At 44.3% G+C, this 27,285-nt stretch overlaps 1 protein-coding gene across 5 annotated transcripts in view; it reads left to right on the forward strand.

Annotated features, from left to right (window-relative positions):
- The window catches only part of GLIS3 (GLIS family zinc finger 3), a 504,180-nt gene that overhangs the window by 199,767 nt on the left and 277,128 nt on the right, over positions 1-27,285 (forward strand). For all 5 annotated transcript variants that reach the window (XM_086684912.1, XM_086684913.1, XM_086684909.1 and 2 more), the window contains 2 exons: positions 2,593-2,800; positions 9,834-10,959. In XM_086684912.1, the coding sequence (XP_086541038.1) occupies positions 2,593-2,800; positions 9,834-10,959 (1,334 nt within the window). The remainder of the gene's footprint in view (positions 1-2,592; positions 2,801-9,833; positions 10,960-27,285) is intronic.

A 27,285-nucleotide genomic window follows, 5' to 3' on the forward strand; every position in this document is an offset into this window, starting at 1 on the left:
TTTCTTTCAATGAGGGCTTTTAAGATTGACTCCCTTAACAGCTTTCAAATACGCGACACAGTATTATTACCCATAGTCACCACACTGTACAGGACATGCCCATGACTTACTTATTTTGTCAGTGGAACTGTAGGTCCCTTCACCACCCCTCCCCCGGAACCATTAACCTGTTCTCTGTGTCCACATTCATTCATTCCTTCTTAACTTCAGTGACACACTTCGGTGGGTACTGTCATCGGGCCCTCTCGCTAGGTGCCCCAGAAGCAGAACTGCCTCAGCCAAGGTCTTTAAAGAGCCATAAGGTATAAAAGAGGAGGAGGTGACAGGCATGTAAACATTACAGTTCCCGAAAGGCGCTGAGGCAGATGTGTTGTGAGAGGTGGTGGGGGGAGGAAAAGCACTGGTCGCATCTGCCCAGCTGGCAGTGGGGGAGGGGAGGGGGGAGGAGGTGACCTCTGAGTTGAGGCAGTGAAAATGGAAAGGTGCTCCCCATCATGTTTGTATTTATTGATTCTAAGGTATGCGTGTTTCCACATCAGAGTGTCTCTGAAACCTCGACACGAGTTTCTCCGGCAGCGTGTTCTTACCTCATATAAAAGAATACTGTGCCTTACAATATACGGCCTCTTAGCTTTGATGAAAGAAAGTATCAATATGCTTTGTCTTCAGGTAGTATTTCTTTGGTTGTGCTGTTCCAGCTGCTAATATGTCTTTGTTTTAAAGGTAGGTATTAGTACCTTTTTGTGGAGAAGGAATCAGACGATGTGTGACATTGAGTTTGACTGAATACCTGACATCTGATGTTTAGATCTTTTAGTAGCAGTGGCTTTAGTGATGGAACCTGGGGAGGCATTTCAAGTGTCTTCCACACCGGGCTAGGCCACGAACCATCACATTGCCACTTTCCAAGGTGAAAAGAGAGTTTGAAAAGCAAATGGCATGTAGCTTGTTGGAAACTGCAAAAATACTAAGTTTACGATCATTGCACGAGAACACATCCACTGCTTTTGGTGTCAAGATGGGGGCCTGAGGGCACAGTGTTGTATGAGTTTATGAGAGAAGAGAGACTATCTGTGATAGGTCTTTCAAGGCACGAGAAGATACATCAGGTATAAGCAGCAGTGGTTGAGTAGAGAGAAAAAAAAAAAATTAGAGAAATTTCTGTTGGAGCTAATGGTCTTGGCAAGTATCCAAGGAGGAAACTAAGCATCCAGTATCTAAACTTAAGCTTACAGGTACCATGAAAATACACCAGAGTGGAATCCATTTCTGCTCTGTCATGAAATCCCCGTGTGGCCTTGGGCAAGCGAATTACCACTGAGATTTCCCAGAGGGCTGGACTAAAAAGCAGGCTCCCGCCAGCTAAAAACACTGTGACTCTCTCAGCATTTTTGAGATGTGGTTTCATTGATGAGAGTATGGTCATTGCTCCGAGTTCTTGTTTATCCTTTAGTTTTGTGGGCTCTTAGAAGAGAATGTTACAAAAGATGACAAAGTCATTTTTTGGTTGTTGATTTAATTTCTGGAAAACAAAATAGGAAATTATGTCCCTTAGGGCTAAGGAAAGTTACCATGATGATTTTCTACTTACTTTGATCCCAGATAGATTAATGAGGAGTATGGGGAACTTGGTGAAAAAGATTTTAGAGCCTAATTTGTTAAAATCTGACATCATATTTATTTTTGCCTGAAATGGGAACAGAGTGTACAGTCACTGAGACTTGACCAGGTAGTTTGCAAAGAATGTTTGAAAAAGTACATCCATGTGAAAAGAATGTCTAGAATGATCCAACCACGATTATTTTTTTTTTTATAAGTGACTCATGGCGGTGTTCGACTTTCTCTTGATGCTTTTCACTTTTCCATCATGACACAGATTTTTGTGGGTTTCTTTTTTTCCCCCTTTCTCCTTGGGGTACGTACCAAATTTTACTGCGTTTGGAGATTGTTACTAATGAAATGAGAAGTCTATGTTGGACTTGGTTACCATCCTGTTTTTAGAATGAGTGTTTTGTTTGCTACTCTTTCATCCTGATTTTTTTTTTAATAGGGTATATGTCCGATGACAATGTATTGGGATGAAGAGGAGAAATCAGAATCAGAATTGGAAAGACATGGCCAGACTATCTCCCTTAAAAGAGGTGTCATAGAAGGCCAGAGTTGGAAGGAAGTAAACCAGTTAAATGTGTTTTGTTCAGTAGTGTCAACTTTCCTTGCTGGGTGATCCAAAACATGGACTATTCTAGAAGAAACTTCTAGATGCAAGTAATCCCGTCTACTTACCACCTTAACCCTTTAGGGAAGGACATGATAGAATATGGTTCTGAATAACTGGGTACTTCTATGTAGAAGGAGCGAAATGTAAGCACATTTTGTATCAATGGTGATTTTTATTGTAGGGTTTTTATTGCAGCAATGGCTTTTTAATTGGAACTACAGAATGCTTTTGGTATCACTAATCCTAAAAATGAACAAAAAGATGATCCGAGGACTGGCTTGAAAGAGGAGTCCCGACGTAAGTGTGCACGTGTGTGTATTGACTGATTTCTGATGTAAGGGACATGAAAGCTAACCTGATTCATTTGTTTTTAGGGGCTCTTGGCTTTGGGCCTCAGTGCAAGTCCATTGGAAAAGGCAGCTGCAACAATCTAGTGGTCACCAGCAGTCCCATGATGGTTCAGCGACTGGGACCCAGTTCACCTCCAGCAAGCCAGGTCTCTACAGCATGCAACCAGATCAGTCCTAGCTTACAGAGGGCAATGAATGCTGCCAACCTGAATATACCTCCTTCAGATACCAGGTCTCAAGTTACTTTTTTTTTCCCCCCTTCTTATGGTATAATCACACCCCACGAGTGCTTTCCCTTCCCTTCCTGAACACATGCGCACACACACACACACACACACACACACACACACACACACACACATATACTCACTTAAGCAACTCTTTGGATTTGAGCTTTGTAGGGGAATGTGTATAAAAACTAAGAATGTGTCATAATATCATCTTAATTGGGAAGAATGGTTTAATACCTGCTGTCTCATAGCGCGAGTGAAATTAGTGCCCAGTTTGAGATTTGGGGGCCTTAGTGACTAAGGCCTCGTGTGTAAATCCGGCAACTCCTGGGGAGGCTGGGTCCTGTCATGGCTGGAGAAGCGAAACGTGCCGTCTACATCTCTCTGAGCTGCTCATTTTCGGTGTATGTGCGGCAGTGTCCCCAGGCTGCTTTCTCCTCTGTTTTGTCTGTCCATGCATCCGCATGTCCACCCAGATATCGATGAAGTACCTACCGTCTGCATAATGCAACAGTTGAAGTTGAGGGAGATGGTAGAAGTAAAGATAGAAGTTATCATTTCCAGACTTTACCACGTGTCGGGGAAGACACGCTTTCAGGTACGAATTACACAGCATTTCACCACAGTGCCTCCTCCGGTGCCGGAATATGTGGCTCCAGTAAGGGCTGTGTGTCAGTCTCTGTGGGAGAGAATCGAATACGAAGGGGCAATCACCCCTGCGGACAAATCTTTGTTATCTCTCAAGGTTGATACGATAGGGAACCTAAAATCAAAATACCGTGCAATGCCTAAAGTCCATTTCTGTGCTTGAAATGATTGGGTTCATCTTCCTTAAGTAGCCTTCCTTGAGACACACAATCTGGAGTTTTTGCCTCTTCATCCTGGCCCTGCTGTAACTGTGATTTTGGAAAGGAATTGGACTCTCAGACCTCTGTTCCTCTTCCCGGGGGACGGAATCTGCTGACGTGTCTCAGAGTCGTGGGGGCCCGTTCCTCCTTGCTCTCCTTCCCCCCGCTTCCCCTCTGTCCCTTTTCCCTCTCACCTGTCTGCACCGTCCTCCCAGCCACTGCTTGAGACTCAGAAATCAGAGTTCCCGGATCCTTTATTTCATGCCAGTTTTTCCATGAGATGGAAACTTGTTTTTCACCTGAGAATTTTTGTGATGGGAAACTGCTGCTGTCATTTTCCCATCGATGATTATGCCTGGAGGGACTCCTCACACTTGCTGAGTATTGCATGTAAAATTAACTGTGCTCTGGGATAGGTGTCATTGGGAAACCTTCAGCTTCCCGTCTGTGGCAAGTCCAGCACATGCCTTGAAGGCAGAGAGTCATAATTAATGGAGAAAGTGACGGCAGGCAGGGCACAGGCGGCTTCAGCCACGCACCTGATGCAGTCCCTTTCATGGGTCGGCCAGAGAAGGGTCATTATCTCAGTGTTTTCTGGCATATCTGATTCCTTAGCATAATTTCGTATCCTTAAAGGACAGCATCTTAAAGGTGCATTGACATATGTTTTTGGACTCTGTATTCTGTGAGTCCTTCTATGGAAATAATTCTTTGGCAGGGTGAGCAAAGGAACAGGAGTTGGGAGGTGGGGTGGCTTGGTGAAGTATGGAAATTACTTTTAGCAATTTGGGAAGGTTGCATTTATTTGTGATCCTTAAGTTGGTTTGTGTGTTCCATCAGAGGAGAGAAAGGGTAGGAGGCAGCCGTTGAACTTGAAGGCATTTTGCTGTCTAGAGATAAAGAGAAGACGGAGACAGAATCATCTGTGTGTTTTATCCACTGGAGACATGCCCGGGGGAAGTGGGTGAGGGGGAATGAACTGTTCAGACAGAGCGATGGCTGTCCTATAGAAAGCTGTAAAATTTATTGTTTTCTCTTGATTATCTATGTAGTTGTTATTCGTGATGGAAAATATGGAAAAGCACAAGTAAATGATAGTTCTCCGGGACCCTACCACCCACAGGCGACCATGGGGGGGATTATGAGACACACCCTTCCAGTTATGTGCAAACACATCATCAGAGGCCTAGGTTTTTCTTTCCACCAAATTGATCTATAATTATCTACATAGTGTTATAATTTCCTTTTTTTTTTTTAGTTAATAGAAACACTTTGTTTTGTAATAAAAACCTTCAGCATCATATAATGGTTTCTTCCCGCCCAAGATTCCATTTTATTTTTTTTTTAAAAACTAGCATTTTTATCAGTCTCTTATTACTGAGCAGTTTTAGTTGGTTCCCTTTGTTTAAATATTATAAGTAATACTTTATTGGCTCGATTCTGTAAATCTTCTGTTGCATATCTCTGGTTATTAGAACAATTTTTTTTTAATTTGTAATGTTTATTTTATTTTTGAGAGAGAAAGACAGTGTGTGAGTGGGGGAGGGGCAGAGAGAGAGAGAGAGACAAGCACACAGAATCCGAAACAGGGGTCTGATTCTGTGAACCATGAGATCATGACCTGAGCCGAAATTGGATGCTTAACCGACTGAGCCACCCGGGGGCCCTGGTTATTAGAATAAATTCTTAGAAGCAAAGTGGCTGAGTTAAAGGAGATGTACAGCTTTGAGGCTTTTGATATGTATTCCCAAATTGCACTGCAGGAAAGGTCTACCCATTGATAGACTCACCAGTAATCTGAGAGTTCCTGATTTCTTATTAAGTACTAGGTTTTATTGTTTTGGTACCTTTTGCCAGTTTGGTGTGCAAATTGTTACTTGATCTTAATCCGAATTCTCTTAATGATTGATAATATTGACTAGTCCCCCATAGATTTGCTGTGTGTATTTCTTCTTTGGACCTTATTTGAGTACTTTTCTTCCGGAGTGCTCATTTTGGAAAATGCACTGTTCTGTAGCTTTGCTGGGTTCTGTTTAATCCAGGATGCACAACGTGCCCTGATGCTGTGTATTTGCCTCTGTCAGTTTCCCAACCATTTCTGACTAGCCCCAGTTACTGACAAATGCAAACTATACCTTACCTTCTCGAAGACCCAGCAGCCATTCTTGGTTTAGGCATTGCCAAAACTCTGTAAGACAGAGTTTTTTTGTATCGTGTGTATTTCGTCTAAAATGACAAGTGCTGATAGGATAGCCTCCACAGTGGCTCCATGTGCCAGTGTAGCAAAAGTTGGGCCACAGGAGAGATTAGACACTACTTGCATGGGTTTTGTATGTGTTTAGCTTTCCTAGTGCATTCACATATATTGTGATTCTGCATTTTATGATTGAATATTCATAAACCATCTGCAAGTATTATCTCTGTTTTATAGATGGTGGAACCAAGACCCATAAAGTCTAAATGCTTTGCCTCGTGTCACTTAGCCTGTTGTCGGTTACAGAGTGCGACCATCAGTCTAATAATGTCATTCTAGATCTGTGATCTAGGTCATACTAGAGCTAGTAAACCGGAGATACTTGGAGGTGATTACTGGTGGTGGAGTTTCTTAGGGTTTCCTTTTGGGTTGGAATGTCTCCACAAAGCTCAGAGGAGGCCAAGGGGATTGAGGATGGACTGTGGGCTCTCGGTAAGTTCTAGTATTTTATAAAGTCATACTGCCTTCAGATGGAGTGCTAATTCTTCTGGGGCATTTGCCCATGCTCAAAGATGAGAACTTAAAGATAGACTAGGGCTCGTGTTTCCCATGTCGTATATAACATATATTCTCTTGAGGATCAGTTTGAGGAAGTCAATGTGATCTGTAAGTTAGTATTTCTTTTGAACTTGGTGTTGAACCAAGCCATCCAGCTTGGCCATCACACCCCTTATGGTGCCATGACGGTTACTCATCTCTTGCCTCACCAGCCACCCTAACCTGTTTCACTGATGGAGTTTCTCATAATGGTTTTATTTGGTTTGAGCTCTGTCTCTTTCCTTTCCTATAGAGCTCCAAATTAACCAGTCACCAGCAATAATACCCATAGGAGCAGGTGAACATACGGAAATGGAGACTGTCTTGTATGGTGATAGATCCACAGCCCTTTGTCAGTTTCTTCCCCGTGGGCCTGGTGTGCCCAGCATCAGGGGCTATAGGAGAGAGTCGTTGGGACTCTTCTCACGATCATTTAGTGCCTTGTTGCAGAAGGAGAACAGAAAATATGGGTTCTAATCCTAGCTTGTAGGACCTTAAGCTTGTTATACCAGGTCTGTGAACCAGGCAGAGCATTCTGGACCACATTTGGGGTATGATGTGGACAAAACGGAGATATATGTGATCTGGCTAGGTGACTGCCTGTCCAAGGCGACTTCATTTGTATTTCCATAAGGAGTTTCTGTGTGTGTTTGTTGGGTATCAGTGGGGGGAATTGCACAGAACCTCAGTTTTATTCTCTGTAATATAGAAGTTATTTTAAAAATCCAGTTTACTCACCTCACAGGTTGTATCACATGTGATTATGTGCAGGGAAGATGCCTTGTAAGCTATAAATGATGGTGACATATCATCATACTGATTATTCACCTTCTTAATCAACAGTTTTTGAAAACTTATGATATATCTCATAGTCTGGTGGGTACCAGGGAGACAAAAATGATTCCTCATGTGGAAGGGTTTTGGATTTCACTGAGAAGGATAACACCCACAGATGCCTATAGCGGAGGCTACATTTAAGGCACAGTACAGACAGTATACAACTTCTTTTGGAAAGAGGTCTCTTCTGAGAGCTGGTGTATTTGGGAGAAGTTTCATGGATTAGAACTTTGAATGATGGAAATAGCTGGATAATTGCACATGGGGGAGATTGGTGGCTAGGCAAAGCTCATTTGTTGGAAGTTTTGTTCGTATTAGGTGTTTCATATAGAAGAGTGAGTTCTCTGTTCATATTATTGCCATAGAAAACAGAATATAGCATTTGCTTTCTGGAAAGTATATGGTAACTGTCTTAGGAAACTGAGATGTCCACAGAGCCAAAGGACGTGCCTGCGTGGGGTTATGATCAGATTTGAATCATGCCATAATTAGGTGTAATTTGGAAAAAATAAGAAATATCTCTCGACAGTGGAATAAATGAACATGTCTCACTGTAGGCTGCCCTCAAACTAAATAATGTAATCTCACATGCAAAGTATATGCGGGTGGGTAAAAGACCTTCTGCCCGATATTCACTGCTTAAAAATCTGAAATGCTCCAGTATGACAGTGACCAGGCAAATGGACCATTTGAGAATGTTCTGTAAACCTTCTCGACCTCAGGGTGTAAAGCAAAGTCAGTTGTCTTTGCCTCATATATGACATGACTACTGATTTGGCTTGGGTCAGAAAGCAATTCCGGAATCTCTCTGGGGAAGGGACCAAAAGGCCCTTGACATCCCATCACCAGGAGCCCTGAGCTGATTTCTGCAAGGAGTCCTTGCATGCTGCAGGTGTGCGGGAGGGAAATAATTGAAAATGTCCACGGGGAATTAAAAAAAAAAAAAAACACACGGATAGTTCAGAAACCACTTTGGGGCTTGCAAAAGGACTTCAGCCCGAATATAAAAATGGGGATGGTGAAAAAAAAATCTGTGTCAAGGGCAACTGGACGTAAATTCCTGCTGTGTTTGTCATTGGTAAACATTACTTCACTCGATGGAAACATCACATCGATAACGGTGTTATCTATCACCTTATCCTGTGCATTTGAGAGTCAAGATGTTTTCTTACTGATATCTCATGCTTATAGGAAACAGTGTTCCTGGCTCCCATTTAGTGAGAAGGAGCTGGAGGAACAGATGGGATGGGAATGCTTCTCTCCTTTCCCTCAGTTCTTTGCAACAGGTTGCTGTACCACAGCTGTAGTATAGTAAATGGGTTCGTTCTGGGAAGAGAGATGCTCTGTTGAGTATCTGGTTTTGGTTAATTTTTGGCGGGGCGGGGGGGGGGGGGATCTCCGTAGAAAGCCAGTGCAGGTACATCAGAATGAGCCAGGTTTTTCTGATAGATACCCTGTCTGCATCAGGAAATCAAGTGAGTGATATGGCTAACCTCTTCGTGACGAATTTACGTCCAAGGGTTGGACATTTCCTTTCAACGCTTTTTAAGGCAGTGGTGTCCCAGTAAAGCGAAACAAATTTTCAAGTGGCCAGACTACGTTACAAGCCATTTTGAGATGCAGGTAAAGACTGTGACCCGTGGGGCATGTTTCGTAAAGGGTAAGAAGAACAGGAGACAGATTGTTGCCAAAGTGGACTCTCCTAAATGCAGAAAATCTGCTCTTGGTCCCAGGGCTGCTCTGATTAAGTACAGGGACTCATGGAAAACCCCAGACTAGCAAGCGTCGTTAAACCCTGCATGGCCCAAGTGCATAATTCCAAATAGGGCTTGATTTTTCAGGCTGTCATTCCCTTATGTATCATAGCTGTCTTTTGTATATTTTCATTTCCTGGGTTGATTTGATGTTGTCACTGAGCGCTGATGGAGTGAGTTGCTATCTCTTCAAGAAATCTTTAGAATTCCTGATCATCAGTGAAATGTTGTGAAATTAGTATTGGGTCCCCTGGATGACCGTTTGACTTTGAGGATTCACTTCTGTTCCCCCCAAATGAAGCACGGGTTTCTGTTTTACTTAGCCAAATAGAATATGCTCAAAGGGTGGAACTCTGTTTAGACTCGTATCCCCTGCAATGTCTATCTGTAGTGTGCTGTGCACAGTAAGTGCTTAATAAATACTTGCTTATTTGGTTTGCCATGAAATGGCATCAGTAATTATTCCCAGGTCTCTAAATTTTTCCCCTGACATTAAAAAAGATATTTAAAAACAAAGCAAGGGCTATTTATTATCATTAAAGTATTAAGATTATTTATAACAATAGATCTTTTGTTTTGTGATTCCAGTGAGCATTAGCCGCTATTGTTCTTCTTGGTAAAATGTTATTTACCTGGAACTAAAAGCCTGGGGTTTTATCTTAGCCAAAGAATGTGTGTTTAGCCGAGAATGTAATTAGGGGAAATACTTAAGGGATTGTCAATGCAGTGTTCTTTTAGCTCTTAAGCAATCCATATCCTGCTAAAATGTTTGTCTTTTCCCCCCCCTTTCTGGCTGCTGTTCCAGGTCCCTTACTTCTCGTGAGTCTTTGGCGTCCACGACTTTGAGTCTGACGGAAAGTCAGTCGGCCTTGAGCGTGAAACAAGAGTGGTCTCATGGCTACAGGGCTGTCCCGTCGCTGCCCTCCAGCCACGGCTCCCAGAATGGCATCGATCTAGGGGACCTCCTTAGCCTTCCTCCGGGGACAGCCATGTCCAGCAATAATGTCTCTAACTCACTGCCGTCCTACCTTTTCGGCGTGGACAACAGCCACTCTCCTTACCCGAGCCCCCGGCACTCGTCGGCCAGGTCCCACTCGGCCCGCTCCAAGAAGAGAGCACTGTCCTTGTCCCCGCTGTCCGATGGCATTGGGATAGACTTCAATACCATCATCCGCACCTCGCCCACGTCGCTGGTGGCCTACATCAACGGGTCGAGGGCTTCCCCGGCCAACGTGTCCCCGCAGCCCGAGGTCTACGGGCACTTCCTCGGCGTGCGCGGAAGCTGCATCCCCTCGCCGTGCTCGGGGCCCAGCGGCCAGAAGGGCGTGCGGGGGGCGGGCGGGGGCGGGGGCCCTGTGCCCCCGGCCTACGGTGAGGAAGGCACGCTGGAGTACGAGCGCATGCAGCAGCTGGAGCACGGGGGCCCGCAGCCCGGCCTGGTTGCCAACACGGTGGTGCAGCACGGCCTGCCCGACCCCGACGGCCAGCCGGCCGGCCTGCTCAAGACGGAGCGCCTGGACGACTTCCCGGGGGGCGCCCTGGACCTGCCCCCCGCGGCCCCGCTGCCCCCGCTGCCGACGGCCCCCCAGGGCCCCCCGCCCCCCTACCACGCCCACCCACACCTGCACCACCCGGAGCTGGGCCCCCGCGCCCCGCCGCTGGCCCTGCCGCGGGCCGCGCTGGACGAGGACGGCGACGTGGAAGACGCGGGGGGCAAACACTGCTGTCGCTGGATCGACTGCAGCGCCCTGTACGAGCAGCAGGAGGAACTTGTGCGCCACATCGAGAAGGTTCACATCGACCAGCGCAAAGGGGAAGACTTCACTTGCTTCTGGGCCGGCTGTCCTCGCAGGTACAAGCCGTTCAACGCCCGGTACAAACTGCTGATCCACATGCGGGTCCACTCCGGGGAGAAGCCCAACAAGTGCACGGTGAGTCTCCTCAGGGTCGCAGGGGGTCGCTGCAGGTGCACGGGGGTCTTTCCGAACTTGGCCGCCAGTCGGGGCTCCTCCTCGGCGTTTCGGAATTTGGATACGTGCGGGCCTAGGGATCCATGAAAGGTGACTTCCCTTCAGCCCCGGGACAGGAAAGGTTGTTTTAAATTATTAGCGGCGGTGGTCTCTCTCCACTTCGCGGTGCTCTTCTGCAGACGTAACGTGATCCCAAAACGTCAGGGGGAGGTGGATATCGGCCGCGCTGTCCAGAATCTTGGAAAATCCCTGCCTCCCAGGCACCAGCTTGAAGTTGCTGAAATGTGCAGGGCAGAGAAACACACACTGCCTACCAGCGAGCTTCAGCTTTTTTTCCAAAGCAAATAGTCAGTGATTCTTTCCTCCCCTCCAATAACTTGGGCGAGCACTGGGGTTGGAGGAGGGTGTAGTTCTGATATTTGGAAAGGAACTCACACTTAGCGACTTGGCTAGTAAAAATGTTGCCGCATACACCCACACCGCGGCACTCCGGGCTTGTGAGACTAGTTAATGATTTATAGCCGGCATAACAACACCCAGGGGATCCCACAGAAGCAGGATCTCACAGGATCTTGCTGGATTTTAAGGAGAGACAATTTTGTGGGGAAGTACAAGAAGAAGGAAGCAAGAGGGGACTTCGGTGTGGAAGGGAGCGGGCGTAGCGTGTCTTTCTCCCCTGCCTCCCCTTTTCACGACATCGATCCTGGAACTGTGTCTGTTTCTTGGCAAAACTTACTATTTTTGAATAATAGGACCCTTAAGTGATTTCACAATCATTTCACACCTAGCAGAAACCCTGAGGGTTTACAAGCAGGACATCACCCTTGGGATCATAGGGCAGCTTTGCACAATCTCAGACAGCTCGCTTAACTCTTTGAAGGAGAAGAACATGTGTTTTATATTAGCTTAGATGGACAGGACTATTTCTTTCAGAGTTAAAATCCAAGAGAGAATTGTAGGTGCTCCCCGGATATTGGATATGCCGCCGCTCACCGAATGCGTGAAATGTATAAATCATCTCGAAAAGGAACTGATTCAGACCCTGGCCGGAGTCGCTCCTCGCTATAGTAGGTCTTGATGAGAAAGAACCTGGGCCATGTTTGTGTTTGATTGTAGATTGGTCCCGTTGTCCGATTTTTGTAAAAGCAAACCAAACAGGTGATAGCTGTAATGCAGGTATTAGAAGCACCTTTTTACAATCCAGTAGGTATTTCTGAAAGAGTTTTAAGAATTTCTGGTGCAATGAAATTGCATTTCTTGCCGTTACCTTCTGCCCCACGTTGCGATTTTTCTTGAGGAAAACCAGAAGCTGATACGTTGTGAGAACGCCAGGTTATATGAGTGAAAAGAATAATTACATTTCAGGCAGCAAAACCTTGCTCTGTCAGTAGGGTTCTGCATTAAAAATGCCAGAAAGAGACAAGCAATTGAAGGCAATTCCATTTACTCCGTTTGGAACACACGGGCCTATTGCAGGCAGGAAAGACATTCGGTCTCTGAAGGAAAACAGTCCAACCTTTTAGTTCTGACTAATCCTGGCTGAAAATAGTTTGCTGGATTTGGCTTCGCTGAAATAAACATAAAGGCTTGAATTATCCAAAAAATATTTTTTGCATTGCAAAATTAATTTTTGTGCAGTCAGGTTTCCCCATTTTCCCACTGTTCCCAGACTTTGCAGCGGCGTATAACTTTATAAAGTTGACTTTTGCTAAAGTGCACGATGACTATTAAAAATAGAAATACTTCGGTGAAAGAATAAGCTGAGAAGTGAGCATTTGCAGACCTCTGGATAGCTTTTCATTGTATTTTTCGGGATGGGTACGGGAGATGAATTCTTTTCTTCCCTAGTCTGTGTACTTCCCACTTCTGGATGGAACCAAAAAATTCAGATTGCCAGATTTGATGCTGGCCTATCAAATCTAGACCCACAGCGCATTAAGTCACACATGCTACAGTGCAAATGTATTTCTACAAAACAGGGTTTCTTTGGAGACGACTAATACTGCAATTCTAGTCTCGGGACTGTATGTTTTTAGCAGGAAGGTATCCGTTTTCATACAAAACGTACACAGTGTGAGCACTTTGTCTTTCACAACTATTATGTCGCCGTATGTCATCTGCTTGATTTGTAGGGTTCTAGCTGAGGGGCAGCAAATACCTTTGCTGTGGAGCTCGGTGGTCCACTCGGGCTGTGGCCACGGGGAGAAGACGCCATACTTAACGTGGATACTCATCTGAAAGGATGCATTTTCTGCCTTTTGCAAAACCAGTCTCTACACTCTTGGAATCCAGACACAAAGAGTTGTTAACACTGAAATATTTCATCTCCCACTGCTTTGAAATCTGATGGTAGTTGATTCAAAGCTCCAGATGGTTGCCAAGTCAAATGACCACATTCATCTCTTAGAGACATGAAGTGATCTTTGGGTTTTTGTGGCCGTGTCACATGCCACAAAGGCTAGGAGCAGCTTAAATTATAGGCCCCAGTTCACTTTTGTTTCACGTATGTTTAACTGCTCTTAATTTTCTCTGAACCATAGTTAGAGTTAGTCATCATTTTCACTCACTTAGCTTCTTGACCCAAGAAAGATGTGATGACCCAATTGTGTTTGGTGACCATGGCTACAAGCAGCACACTGTGCTTCTGGAAGTCATGGTGGCAGAAGGGTGTGTGACGGGGCTATTCAGCGACAGCGTGCTTACGGTAAGAGACTAGCGCCGGTGTTCTCTCTGGATGCCACATTCCAGCTCACGCATGAGGAGAACGTGCTCTCAGAATCTCTGACTGTAACTCGTCTGTCTCACCCAGAACTCTGGCATCCGGATCACTCTGGATTTGAGGTGGCAGAACGGGGGGAGGATTGCTCATTTATTATTTGGTTAACTTACTGGAAGAAGAGAACGGTTTCTTTTCTCTTTCCCACCCAAACAACTCCACCCTTCTCTACATCTCATTCTTCTTCTTCTGTGGAAAGCCAGACCGGCTGCTCTCTTTCCAGGCCTGGCCCCGATGACAGAGATATTCCCAGCCAGTGGCAAGGGCCTGGAGAAGGGAAGTCCTCGGCGGGCAGTCAGACAGACAGACCCTCCATTAAATCAGAAACCGGCATATGGCAACGTTCTATTAAAAATACCTGAGTCCGCTCACTGCCGTCTACTAACTGAAGCCATTCCTAGATGCTGAATCATTCTGTTTCGACCTTCCAGACGGTAGACCAATCCCAACACTGATGAATCTCAGATTTCACCAAAACTTTTGAGCATTCCCAGGTACGACTGTGCTGAAGTCTTTTATGTTTTTCTGAGATGAGAAGGGTTCGCTCACTCAAGTCAGAACAAGTCACGGAGCCTCAGAATTTCTTTCTTTCTCAAACCCCTGTTTCACAGTCCTAAAAAGGCAACATAAAGTATCATCCCAAATTATTGATAGACATTAACCATCTCTAACAGCAGCCATCGCAATGGTTCCAATAGAGCGCCCACTGAGAATGTCTCGACCACAGGTCTTTTAGCCACGAAGTTGAAGAATGTGTTAACGCCCGGGTAGCGTTCCCAGGAAGGTGTATTCTGAATGAGATCAGGCACACTCTGTCTGCCAGTACTTCTCGTGAGAAAGCCTATCTGATGGGAGCAGACCGAGCAGGGGCAAAAGGGGGACAGTGAGCCGCTCTGTTGCCAGCATCAGAAACACTGATGGCTAGCCTTGGCATACAACAGCAAGCGGTTGTGCTGGGAGGTTAGGGAGTGTTAAGAAGGGAATTAGGGGGAATGTGGGTCGCCACTTAATTTTGCTTATTTTTCCTGGATGAATTTTGTCCAATGGCAAGAAGGAATTTTGCAAGACCTTGACCCACCCACAGATTTTCACGAAAATGTCACTGACCAAAGACAGCTTTGAATTTTGTATGAATTGACTCATTTCTCCACAGGCATTTTGCCTGGCAAAGTCCGGACTGTTTGCTTTGGCTAGAATATTGGGCAGTTTGCTTTTTAAGTAACATTGGATTATGGAATACAAGAAAATAAATACAGAGCCGGGGCCATGTCCCCATTCCTCTTTAATGGCCTGATTTATGGGTTCATGGGCCAGCATTAGCCATGTAAGACATTTCTTGAGGAAAAGTAAATTCACTGTAAACTTTGGAGGAAGCTTTTTCAATCACATCCTTTCTTTTGTTATTTTGATAAGGCTTGGCACTGATGCGGTGGCCACAGTTCAATGAGCGGAAGAGACCGTAGGAAACTATAACTATTCGTGACCACTTTATAATCTTCAAATTGGGAGCAATTAATAAATCCTCATAATGTCAAGTATTGGTGAGGACAGAGAGAACGAGGAATGCATTAAGTTAGCTGGTAAGAGTAATTGGTGTAACCACTTTGGGAAAGCAATTGGGGAATATTTAGTAAAGGTAAAAGTGAGCATATCCAGATGCGCCTGGGTGGCTGAGTCGGTTGAGCATCCGATTCTGATTTTGGCTCAGGTCATGACACCAGTGTCGTGGGATTGAGCCTTGCATTGGCTTCCTGCTAAGCCAGAACCTGCTTACGAGTTCGTTCTCTCTCTCTCTCTCTCCCTCTCTCTCTCTCTCTCTCTTTCCCTCTCTCTCTCTCTCTCTCTCTCCCTCTCTCTCTCTCTCTCTCCCTCTCTCTCTCTCTCCCTCCCTCTCCCTCTGACACTCTCCCCTGCTTTCTCATGCTCTTTCTCTTTCTGAAATTAAATGAAAAAATTTAAGGTTAAAAAACGTGAGCATATCCAACAAAACCATGTCTATATGTCTACCCTAGAGAAACTCTTGCATATGGTGACAGGGCCATATGCAAAAAGATGTTTATTGTACTTCTGTTTCTTTAAAAAAGAAAAGGTAAATGATCTGTCCATAGATGAAATAAATCCATAAACTGTGATTTATTCTTAATGAAATAATAGAAAGGAGTTTAAAATTAACGAACTGTGTATAAATCTCTATAGATGAATAGGTAGATGGATGGATAGGATAGATGGATAGATAGATATCAGTGTGGATACATCTCAGAAAACAATGTTGCATGAAAAATACTAAATGCATACAAGGGTATATGCAGTGTAATACAATTTGTATAGATTTAGACACACACTAATCAGTGTTATATAGTTGTTGCAGACATATAATTACTTGGTTAAATAATAAAATTGGACTGGGCAGGACAATCAGTAACCTTAGAATAGTGGATACTTCTAGAGAGGAAAGAAGTAAGAAGAAATGGGATAGGTATGTCGCCCCATCTGTTTTCCAAGAGTGAGAGAGTGGAAACAAATATTAAGTTCTTTTTAGCTTGGGTGGTAGTAATATAGGTGTCATAGGTATCTTAAAATATTTTCTGTGCTATGCTGTTTGAAATATTTCATAACTGTAAGTATGAATTATCTACAAATAAAAGAAAGTCAATAATGAGTCTAACACTCCACCTCCCTTCCATACATATCATTTTTTTTTTTTCAGATGACGAGAACAGAGCTGGAGAAATTAACGTGATTTTTCTTAGACTACTAAGTTGTTTGCCTCTTGCCTACTTAGCACCTGCAAGCAGGTGGTTCTTAACCTTGGCTGACATTAGAATTGCCTGAAAGGCTTTATAAAGGACCCAGACCTGGGTCCCACCCCGGAGCCTGTGATGTCATTGGTCCCGGGGGCTGCTTCCCAGGTGATTCTAAAGTGGAGCCAAGGGTGGGCACCGGTGCTCTGAAAGCTTCCGCGTTCTGACATTGAACTCTAAGGAAATGAAGGCCGGCTCTGTCATTTCAGTTAAGGTGTGGGGAGGCAGTGTTTTGTAGCGACCACATCTTCATTATCTCTACCGTCCCGACAGTGATTAGGGTAATTTCTTGTTCCCTTGGAATAACATTCGGACACAAGAAATACGATGATAACCGAGGGACTCTGGTAGTGGCAGAAGGCTTTCAGCTGAGCATCCTTTTCGTGTCAGGGTACTCTTCCTTTGCAATTAATAGTCAGGCGAAAGTTGGGATGAGACTGTGCTGAGCGATGTATGTCATCGCCCCTTCCTGCCCCCCTGAGTTAAAAGTGCAACAGACGAATTTGCCACCTTGTTCCCATTTTTAAAGGTAAGGTAATGCAGCCTTTCTGCTTTTAATATAAAATGGTCTTCAAAACACTTTTGCTACCAGGGACGTTTCTGAAGAGTTGGTAAATTACCAAAATATTGAATTTTCCCTTTTATCAAATCTGCCTGATGTGATTAAATAAATAAAATTAACATTAATATCCTCTTTGTCTCTGGAGGCTGAAACACCACCAGCGAAACATCTGGTAAAGATCAGAGAGAGTGTGGTTTCCAAGTTCTATCCCACGAGGCATCAGTCTGTCAAATAGTTAATGCGAGCTCTGTGATTAAAAAAAAGAAAAAAGAAATTCTAAATCGCAAGTTTTTTTTTTTCCCATTGATTTTACCTAAGAAAGAGATACTGGCATATTTACATGTTCAACATACTGTAGACATATATATGTTACCATAAATTACAACCCCCTTGGTGCAGGTAAATGTAAAACCACAGAAATTCTCATCAGATCGGCATCGACCACAGTCTATAAGGCGTCTGTCAAATTGAATTTCACATCCCAAAACACAGTTTAGAAGCCTTCCATTTGGTAGTGGTTTAATTTTATTTCCCTTTAGAAGGCATTTAATCCATTTTACCTGGAGAGCTGGCCTTTCATGAACTCTGTCCTGAAAATAAATTCGTAGCAGATTTGGGCAAACGTTTCAAAGCGAATCGTGGTTTCTGTTTCTTTGCCCTGCAATTCTAGGATTAATGAAAAACAATAGATAATGAGAGGAATCCTAAGAGGTTAAATATTTGGAGGCTTTATCCCCATAAAACAAAATCATTAACTACATGACGGTTGATGTTCCTTTTAGTTCATATTTGCTTTGTGGTTTTTCTCTGATTTCATGCTCCGAAATTATGTTTTTAAAATTAGAAAGAATTATGTAAATCTTTGCATGAACAATCTGATTAGGGGAATGTATTTCAAACCTTTTGACGTTTGCTCCTATATGGATTCTAAAGTGTGTTTTTCTTAGTTCCTTCAGACTGCACCAGTGTAAAATTAGTTTGGCAATTTATTAGAAATGTCTTCTGTGACCTTTGGAATATGTCTTGATTACCTTTGGTCTTGCTGACATCTCGGAGTCCAGACAGAATCTGAGTGTGTAGAGTGAAAGACCAAACACGTTTATTTTTCAAAAAAAAAAAAAAAAAAAAAAAAAAGAGGTAGTCTGATTCTCTTTGATCTTTCCAGAAGTGTTTTCTTCAAGCTCCGGGGAGAAGGATGTGGAAAAGAGATGTTTTATTTTTCTTTCCGTGCAGATTTATTAGTTTCTACTATAATTACTAGGTAGGGCATCTAGACTATCAATAGGACAATGGACTATCAATAGGACAATGAACGTTCCAACGCCAGGCAGTGGATGTACGACTGGCGAGCACAGTACCTGGCTGGGTGAGCTGGATGCCCCGTCGGCTCAAACTATGGGCAGCCTCGTCCAGAGGGGAGATGGGTTGGTTTAATAGGTCTCATCGCTCATAGAGGAAGTTGGCGTAGATAGGAATTTGGTGAGAAAACAGAATGAAACCTGGGTGTGCTTACGTTGTGACGCAGTATCTACTTTTATTTTCTTGGGCCATAGACACTGGGCTTGAGTAGGGAGAATGACTAACCCTTTTGAGGGAGAATTTTGAAGAATTAAGACACAGTTAGTTTGAAAAGTTGTTGAGAAATTGGAAAATAAGATGACCTGGCTCTGGGTAGGCAGGGGCAGTTGCATGAGTAATGATACCAGGCTCCAAACTTAGGGTGACCGTAGAATTCATTTATTATTCAAATAGGGACGCTTTTGAGAGCGGAAGGGGTTCTGTGTCGCTAGAATATCAGTATATTACAAGGCTTGTCCTGGGAAAACCAACATGTAGAGCTGTCCTCCCCAAATAGAATATGCACTGATGTATCCGGTCAATCAGTGTGTGTCCATTCATTTATTTGGTCACTTTGTACAAGCCATGTGTCATGCCCTGTCCTGGAAGCTGGGAGTTACAGAAATAAATGAGATGTTTCCTTGAGGAGCTTATAGTCTTCTAGGGGTGATAACTGTGTAAATAGTTATTTACACAGTAGTGAAACAAGGCTTTGATAGAGATCCATGCAAATTGTTTTCATGTCGAAACAGGGGAAGAAGCTTCCAACTATTTGTAGAGTCTGGGCAGGCTTCTTGGAGAAGGTAACTGCATCTTGAAAGAAGACAGCAGTTCTTGCAGAGAAAGGGAAGGAGGCCATTCAAGGGAAGGGCCCCAATATGTGCTAATAACACAGTGGTGTGAAAGAGCCCAGGAAAAGAAACAATTCCCAAGTAGTTTGGTCCAGGAGTAGGTAGGAGAAGGAAAGGAGGCCGGAAATTTACCTTGGACCAATAATAAAGGATCTGTAAGTACCAAATAGGGATAATGTTTTGAAAATTAGAAAGAATTACACACTTAGTTAATAGTATTGCAAATCCAGTTAATACAAAAAAACAAAACAAACAAAACTTAGGAGGCAGCATCAGCGAGGTAGCAAGTCCTGTACTTTGATGCTTGTGAAATGAAACTGCCTCCCCCAAACCATCTCGTTGTCTCTTAAAGTTTCTAGTTTAAAACTTCATTAGAATGTATCTCTTGGCCACTATCACGTGAAACAGAAAGTTTGTTAGGCGAAGTGATCAGCCAGGGAAACACGTAAGTGAAGACAAGCATGAAAGCATTTTCTGTGATGGACTTTAAAGAAAGAAAAAACTATATCTGGGAGAGACCAGAGACCAGAGCTATTTGATCAGTTATGTAGAATGATTAAGATGTGGACAGAGGCCGCATACATTATCCTGTGTATGAGTAACCTTCTGTTAGTTAAATGTTTCCTTTTTATAATCTGTAAAGAGAGTGAAGTGGTGTTCAGCAAAGCTTTGGACGGGTGTTCCTTATGCTGAGCCTGTCAACCCTTTCAAGACTTTCCTCCCACTGCTAAGATTTACTTTGGAATTGTTTTCTGCTCAGACTGATTTACTTTGGAATTGTTTTCTGCTCAGACTGAATCAATGCAGAACAGAGCTCCACGTGTTGAGATGGTTAGAGGGGTACAAATTAAATCAGTTCTCAAAATGGTGCCCATCCCCAGTGATTCTGGCTCAACACTGTAGGGCCTCGTACCTCTAGAGAGGGGAGGGCAGTGGAAGGAGAGATGGGCCTTTTGTTTCTTGAGCTGCCTGCTCTAGCAGTCGCCTGGGGATCGCGCCTCGCCAGGTCGGGCCGTTTGCCTGTGTGACCAGCACAGTGCAGTGCCAACCACAGGGGGCACAGGTGTTCAGAGGGTTCCAGATAGAGCATCTGATTAGTCTTGCTCTTAAAACTTAGAAGGCGGCGTCTCAGGCTTCTCTCTTCCAGAATGATTTCTGTGTTTTAGAATGTTTATTTGAAAGTCCTTTAAATTGGCCTGGATATCAGGCCTGGTAATCCTATCCTTTGATGAGAAACATGGCTACTTCTAAACTCTTTCTCTTCTACTGTTCCTTTCTTCCATTCCCTGTCAACAGTTTCTGGAGTGAAAAGATCAAATGGTGCTTTGTTGCCAAGAGAATAGACTTGGGGGTGGGTGTGAGCAGTTTTAATGAAGGGAAAGTGGGGGTCCCCACCTTCAGCAAAAGTGGAAATTTATCTTCTGTTGTGTTTGTGGGGACTCCTACTATTTCCCCTTCCCTGCGAATTTCCATGTTGCGTCAGGGCCCCTTGCTTTGCATCATATTTTTCTTTCTACCTTTCCAAGCTTTGCTTTGGGGAAAAAACTTCAGCAAAGATAAAATTCATACATATAGATGGTGAATGGCTGAGAAAAGATGCAGGGCTGGTTCTCCCAGGGGTTGGTTAGCCAGTTTTCACTAGGAAGGAAGTAAACCTCTCCCTTGGAGAGAAACTCCTTCAGGGACATGTGTTGGAGAGGCAAATAACCATGCTACAAACTCTGAGCTACTAGATTACTTTAATCCTCACTGTAGCCCTCAGAGTGAAGTAATTCATGGAGTTTGAGATTTATACTCTGTTCTTTCTACTATAAACTCCAAGGTCATTATTCACCTTTGAGTCCTGCCCGCAGTGCCCAGCTCAGTGATTAGATTAACATATAGTAGACCTCAAATATATATGCATACATACTTGTTTATCTACCTGTATATATGTGTGTGTGTGTGGATCAGTATATGTGCATATACAGATACATATATCTGTATATCCATATGCTTGGAGTTAGGTGATGGATACATGGAGGTCCATTATTGTGTTGTTACTGCTTGTATGATGATTTGAAATTTCTCATAATAAGAAGCTAAAAAATTCTTTGAGTGAGCTTCTAGGAAACAGAAGGATAGTTTGTTCTCTCTCAAATCTTAGAAAATGATGCCATGTGCCCCCCTCCCCCATGGATAACCTGTGTTCTCCTGATCTGAAAACAAATTAATTTCTGTCATTGCTCCTGCAGGGCTCTGAAATCATCCTGCCTGAGAACGAGATGAGACATAACTCTTAGGCAATAACATGACATTCGAAAAGGCAATTGCTAACAAGGAAGTATCATTATTATAATATATTAAGATAACTTCTGTAACAGGCAGCCCCAAGTCTCAGTGACTTGGTATGATGAAGGTTTATTTCTTACTCATGTTCTAATACAGCTTGTGATCCTACAGTGACTCAGGATCCTTCCATCGAATGGCACTCTGAGTCCAGTGTGAAAGACAGGATGTTGAGAAACAGAAATTAGGAGCCGGGTCTGAAAGTGACATGCTTTACTTTTTTCTGCATCCCATTGGCCAGAAATCAGTCACTTGACCCCAGCTAAATGTAAGGGAGGCTGGAGAGGATGGTCTTTCTGTGTGCGTAGGAGGAGGTTGAACACACCCCTGACTTCTCCTGGTTCTCTGTATCCCCGTGAAAAGAAGATGCATTTTAGTTTTGATCTTTGAGCTTTCCGTGAGTGGCGACCCCACGTGGTCAAAGTGGTCTCGTGAAAGACCATTTCTTCTTTCTTACCAGTGCTGGCTCCTATGGCTTGCTTTTCAACTTAGTGGATCTTTTTCAGCCCAACCATTTTTTTTTTTTTTTTTTTACTCTCCAAGGATTCCATCACCATACAGTCACCACTGCTGGGAAAACTCTTGTTATCTCAAGTGAATTACTCAGTTTTTTCCCACCTTGTCCAAATTACATGTTCTTGGTGCATAATTCCCTACTGCTCATCATCTGTCTAAGTCATGAGGATGCCTGATGTCTTCATGTCCCACAGGCACTCACCCTTGAGGGAGATCTGCTCATTATCAAGGGCAAGGTCATGAGTGAATCACTGAGAGATCCACCACTGTGAACAGAAATTTGGTGTGAAGGGCTATTTTACTAAGACCCTGAAACACAATATTCCCCATCTGTTCATAAAGCAGCTTGTTTGATACACACAGTGTGGTCATAAATGCTCTTCTAGTCTCTGAATGCTTGCCTTTGGTCATGGACTGGCACACACTCAAGGAAAAAATGACAATGTGCCTCTATGGACACTTTTGGTCCATTTCCATAAATATATTCAAACAAAATGAAATTGCCTGGCTCTTTACACTCTGTCCTTTGGTGTGTTTAAGCTTGCAGAATTACCCCCAAGGATGACAAATTGTAAACATCATGCAGTGCCACAGCCCAGGTTCAAGGCCTGTCTCAGCGTTCTGCCGACATTCACCCTTCCTAGAAACGTTTCAAGTGTTTTAGGAAAATGAAGCTAGGTAAACAAGCTTATCAGGAGCGACAATAAAAAAAAAAATCATCGATTCTAATTAGGAGGCGTCGCCGATACAGAAACAAAGCTGCTTTTGTGTAGTGGAAAGTCTACCTGTTCTCTGAAACACAGGGAGTGCTTTCCAGTGGCTTTAGATAATCAGGCTGGCGAAGTTTCAGGGCCCTGACCTTTTGGCCCATCTCAAGTGATTCAGCTGCACTTGTCGAAACTTGTCGAAGGCGTTGGTGGGAGCTGTGTGGGGTGTTGTTATAGAGCTGTGACCGTGAGGCAGGTACTGTTGTTTTGTTCTCCTGCGAGCCCCAAGCTGCATCATAAATGGATGTGGGGCGTATCTGGGTTCTTGGCACGGGGCTGGAGTTTATTGTCACCGTCTCTGGTTGTCCCTGTGGAGCAGGTGTGTCCCTCCTCAAGCCCAGAGCATGCAGCCACCCCTGGGGAAGACTCTGGCAGCTTGAGTTGTGTCTGGGTCACCCTGAGTCTGCCCCACTGTGGGCCCCGGGAAGGCCAGCTTTGACCGTAACCCTGGTTCTTTGCCGTGTCCGGGAAACGGGGCCTTCACGCCGGCACCGGCCAAGGAAGGAGCCGGATGATCTGAGCAAATGATGGAGAAATCACTCTCACTGCTTTATTCCGTCGAGATAGTGAATCAAAACCAAAAGCCGTGTCACTGTCACTTTTCTTGGATTCAGAATTTCGGGGGAGAAATGAATTTCGCTAGACCACAGGGTCAGGAACACAGACCCTGGTAAATCAATGGACATTTCATTTAAAATTAAAGAGTGTCTATTGACCATTTGCAGTGTCAGTGATTTATTTTCAGGGAGGAGTTTCATAAAAGGCATTTTTAGTTGCCTGATAGTACGTTTCCTCCAAAGATTGGCTGGCTAATTACCATTGGCGAGTAATAGGGGCTGACGACAAAAAAAAAAAAAAAAAAAAAAGGAAGAAAGAAAGGAAAAGAAGCCCATTGTGTTCCAAAGGATTGATGCTTCCAGTTGTCTTGACAAGCTCCTGCTGCACTTGTCAAACAGCTGTGCCTGGGAATGAAATTCTGAAGCTGGATTCTCACTTGGCCAAGATTAGAACAGGCTTAATTGAAGGGGGTGGGGGTGGGGGAGGGGAGCAGTATAAATCTCTAAGTACAGAATTCGTGTATTTCTAAAATATGTTGTACTGACCATCTCTAAAATGCCTGATTGTGTTTTCTCATTTTTTTACTCACATACGTATATCATATGTTGAATCTCAATTCTGTGACAAGGGTTCAATAAAAACATTGCGTTCGTACGGAAAAAATATTATAATAAGGTTATTTTGTAACAGTGTCCCTTAAAGATCTTTTAGATAAATTTAAATATTTAGTTTACATTTACATCTTAGGGCAGGGTCATTCATCTGCTTAGAGGTGTGTGTCTTCTCTGCGGTCTCTGAAAGTGAGCAACTATTTCATGCCGATGTCACATTTAGGCCCCGGGGATACCGCAGTGAACAGATCACCCCCAAGTTCCCTGTCCCCTTGGGGCTTAGGCTCTAGAGGGGGAGGTAATATGTCATGCAGATATCTGGGGGGAAGAAAGTTTCGGGCAGAGACAACAGGAAGTCCAAAGGCCATGAGGCAGGAGTGTCAGCCTGACAAATTCTGGAAACATCAAGGAGCCCAGGGTGACTGGAGAGAAGTGAGCAAGTTGGAGACAGAAGACGAGGTGAGGGAAAAAAATGGGGGCTAAGTTGTTTAGGGCCTTGTTTTGAGTAGAAGGGGGAGACAATTGGATTTGTGTTTTAATACAGTTATTGGGTGCCATATGGAGAGTGTATTGAAGTGGAGCAAGAGGCAGGGACAGGAGGACCAGACTTCCAGGAGTAGGGTCATTGCAGTCGCCCTCTCTCTGGTCTTCCTGCTTATGTCCAGAGGTGGAAGTTGGGATAAGCAGTGGCGTTCTGGCTGTGTAGAAACAAGCTGGACGTGGCAGGATTTTCCGATGGGTTGGAAATGGAGTGTGGGAGACGGAAGGGTCAGGGAGGACCCCAGGGTTTGGCTTGCACATCTGGGAGGGTGGGAGTTACCTTGAACTGAGATGGAGGAGGTTTGGGGAGGAAGCAGAGGGTTCAGTTTCAGAGTTGGTTTTAAGGAAGCTGTGATGAGCCCCCGTGGCGGGTCTGGAGGTAAGAAAAACATAGAGTCTGGCATGATCACGGGGTCACCTGTGTGCTGACAGTATTTAAGGCTTTGAGATGAGCTGACCAGATACAAAGCGAAGTGAGAAGTAGAGACGTGAAGACATTGATGTCTGTATGTCTGGGTTCCCCAAGGGCTGGGTGAAAGGAAAGGGGAACCCTTCTCTACCGGATAGATACCTTGTGTCCCCTTTCCCCGGCTTTGTTATGTTGTCCTGACCACCTCCCATCTGCCTGTAAGAATCTCAAGGGGCCATTGAAGAGAAAAAGACAGGATTGGAGAGTCTGCTTCAGACGGGCCTGCCTTTGGCACTCCTGTGTCTTGTCTCCAGCCTGGAAGAGAGGCAGACAGAAGACAAGGTGGAATGTTCCAAGAGAATCTACAGATTTCTCCCATCATGGTTTTATGCTTTTGAATCGAGGGAATGTTAGTGGCAGGATCTGTATATTTTCGCTCGTATAGAACTTAACGGTATGTGAGCAGACACTGAAAAATAACATTCAGTCAGTGCTGCCATTGGGATGGCATTGAGGGGACAGGAGTTGAGGAACAGACTGGGTGACTTGTTGGTCAGTGTGTGTTGAGGGGACACAGCAGCGGGTAGTATTTTTTTTCTACCATTCCAGCAGTGAGATGCTGAGGTTCTGTCTCTTAATAAATTAATTTCTCAGTGAATTTGATGGTATCTGGTGTTCCCAAATGCATCTTCTCACGTGCTTGGCTGACTTCTGCTTCGAGAACCTGCTCTAAGAAGGTCTTTATAAATAAGTGCTGAGAAGGAGCAGTAGGAAAGACGACTGGCTGGGGTCTCTCAGGGGTTTCACTCTAGTTCACGTCCTAAATGTACGCGTTGTATGGAAGGCTCAGGGACTCTGTTCCGGGCCAGGGAAGCCCTTTGAGTCTGCGAAAATAATTTTAATTTTAAGATCATACGATTACATTTCTCTTTACTATAGAAACTGCTTAACGGGAAACCTTTTCTGTACCGTGGATTGGGTTTGTTTACTGTGAATTAGGATAAGTCGGGAACAAAACCTTAACGTTTCAGCTTTTGGAAGATTTTATGATGTTCATGTCGATGGCAGTAAAACTTCACTGGCTCCAAAGGGATGCCTCTTCTGGTTTACTGAAGTGTTATGTCACGCTCCATCCAGGGAAGGGACTTTTTTTTTTTTCTCTCTTTACATTTAATTTTCCCTTCTGTTGCCTCCTGTCTCCCATCTTTCTGGCACCTGCTCGTTTCCTTTGTTTTTTCTCTCTGTGCTGAGCTATTGAGGGTAACTGCAGAGAGAAAATGGAGATTATAACCGTGCTTAAAAGCTCTGTGTGTGCACGTTTCTATCCAATGACTGTGAAAGAAAGCATATTCAGTGCTTTACTATTTAAGTCTGTATTTGATGGAGTTTCTGTCTGTCCCAGGGGCTGTCTTCCATCGTCTAGCAAGGTGTGCTGTCCTACTCGTTAGGGCAGGGCTTCACAGCCTCGCACGGTCGACATTGGGAACGGGGAGTTATCTGTGGTGGAGGGACTGTCTTGGGCACTACTGGATGTTTAGCTGCACCCCTGGCCTCTACCCACTAGATGCCAGTAGCACCCCCTCTACTCCCAATGGTGACAGAAATGTCTCCAGACATTGCTGTATATCTCCCGGGAGGGCAAAATTGTCCCTGGTTGGGAACCACTGAGTTAGGGGAACCTGAATTTATCAGCCTTATTTATACGGGCACAGGGCAGTTATTTTGAGAATACGGCCAGTGCCCGAAACACAAACACTTGGGTTAAAAAAAGCCTCAAAAACAACAGCAACAAAAACCTCGTGTCACTTGGCATTGCCGAGTGAGAGCTTGTAGGAGCCTCTTCCTTCCTTCCCTGGCCATGGCCTGGACAACGTGTGATGCCTAGTTGATAAAGAAGCAATCCTTTATGTGTCCAGAATTGTAGTAGAAGGGGCTGTAAATTTTTCCAAGTACCTAGTTGTTACTGGGATTTCCTTTTCTTTTTTTTTTTATTTTTAAAAAATTTTTTTTCAACGTTTTTTATTTATTTTTGGGACAGAGAGAGACAGAGCATGAATGGGGGAGGGGCAGAGAGAGAGGGAGACACAGAATCGGAAACAGGCTCCAGGCTCTAAGCCATCAGCCCAGAGCCTGACGCGGGGCTCGAACTCACGGACCGCGAGATCGTGACCCAGCTGAAGTCGGACGCTCAACCGACTGCGCCACCCAGGCGCCCCTGGGATTTCCTTTT

This window comes from Puma concolor, chromosome D4 (assembly GCF_028749965.1).
Source record: "Puma concolor isolate L17-30 chromosome D4, mPumCon1.1.hap2, whole genome shotgun sequence".
Classification (NCBI taxonomy): Eukaryota; Metazoa; Chordata; class Mammalia; order Carnivora; family Felidae; genus Puma; species Puma concolor.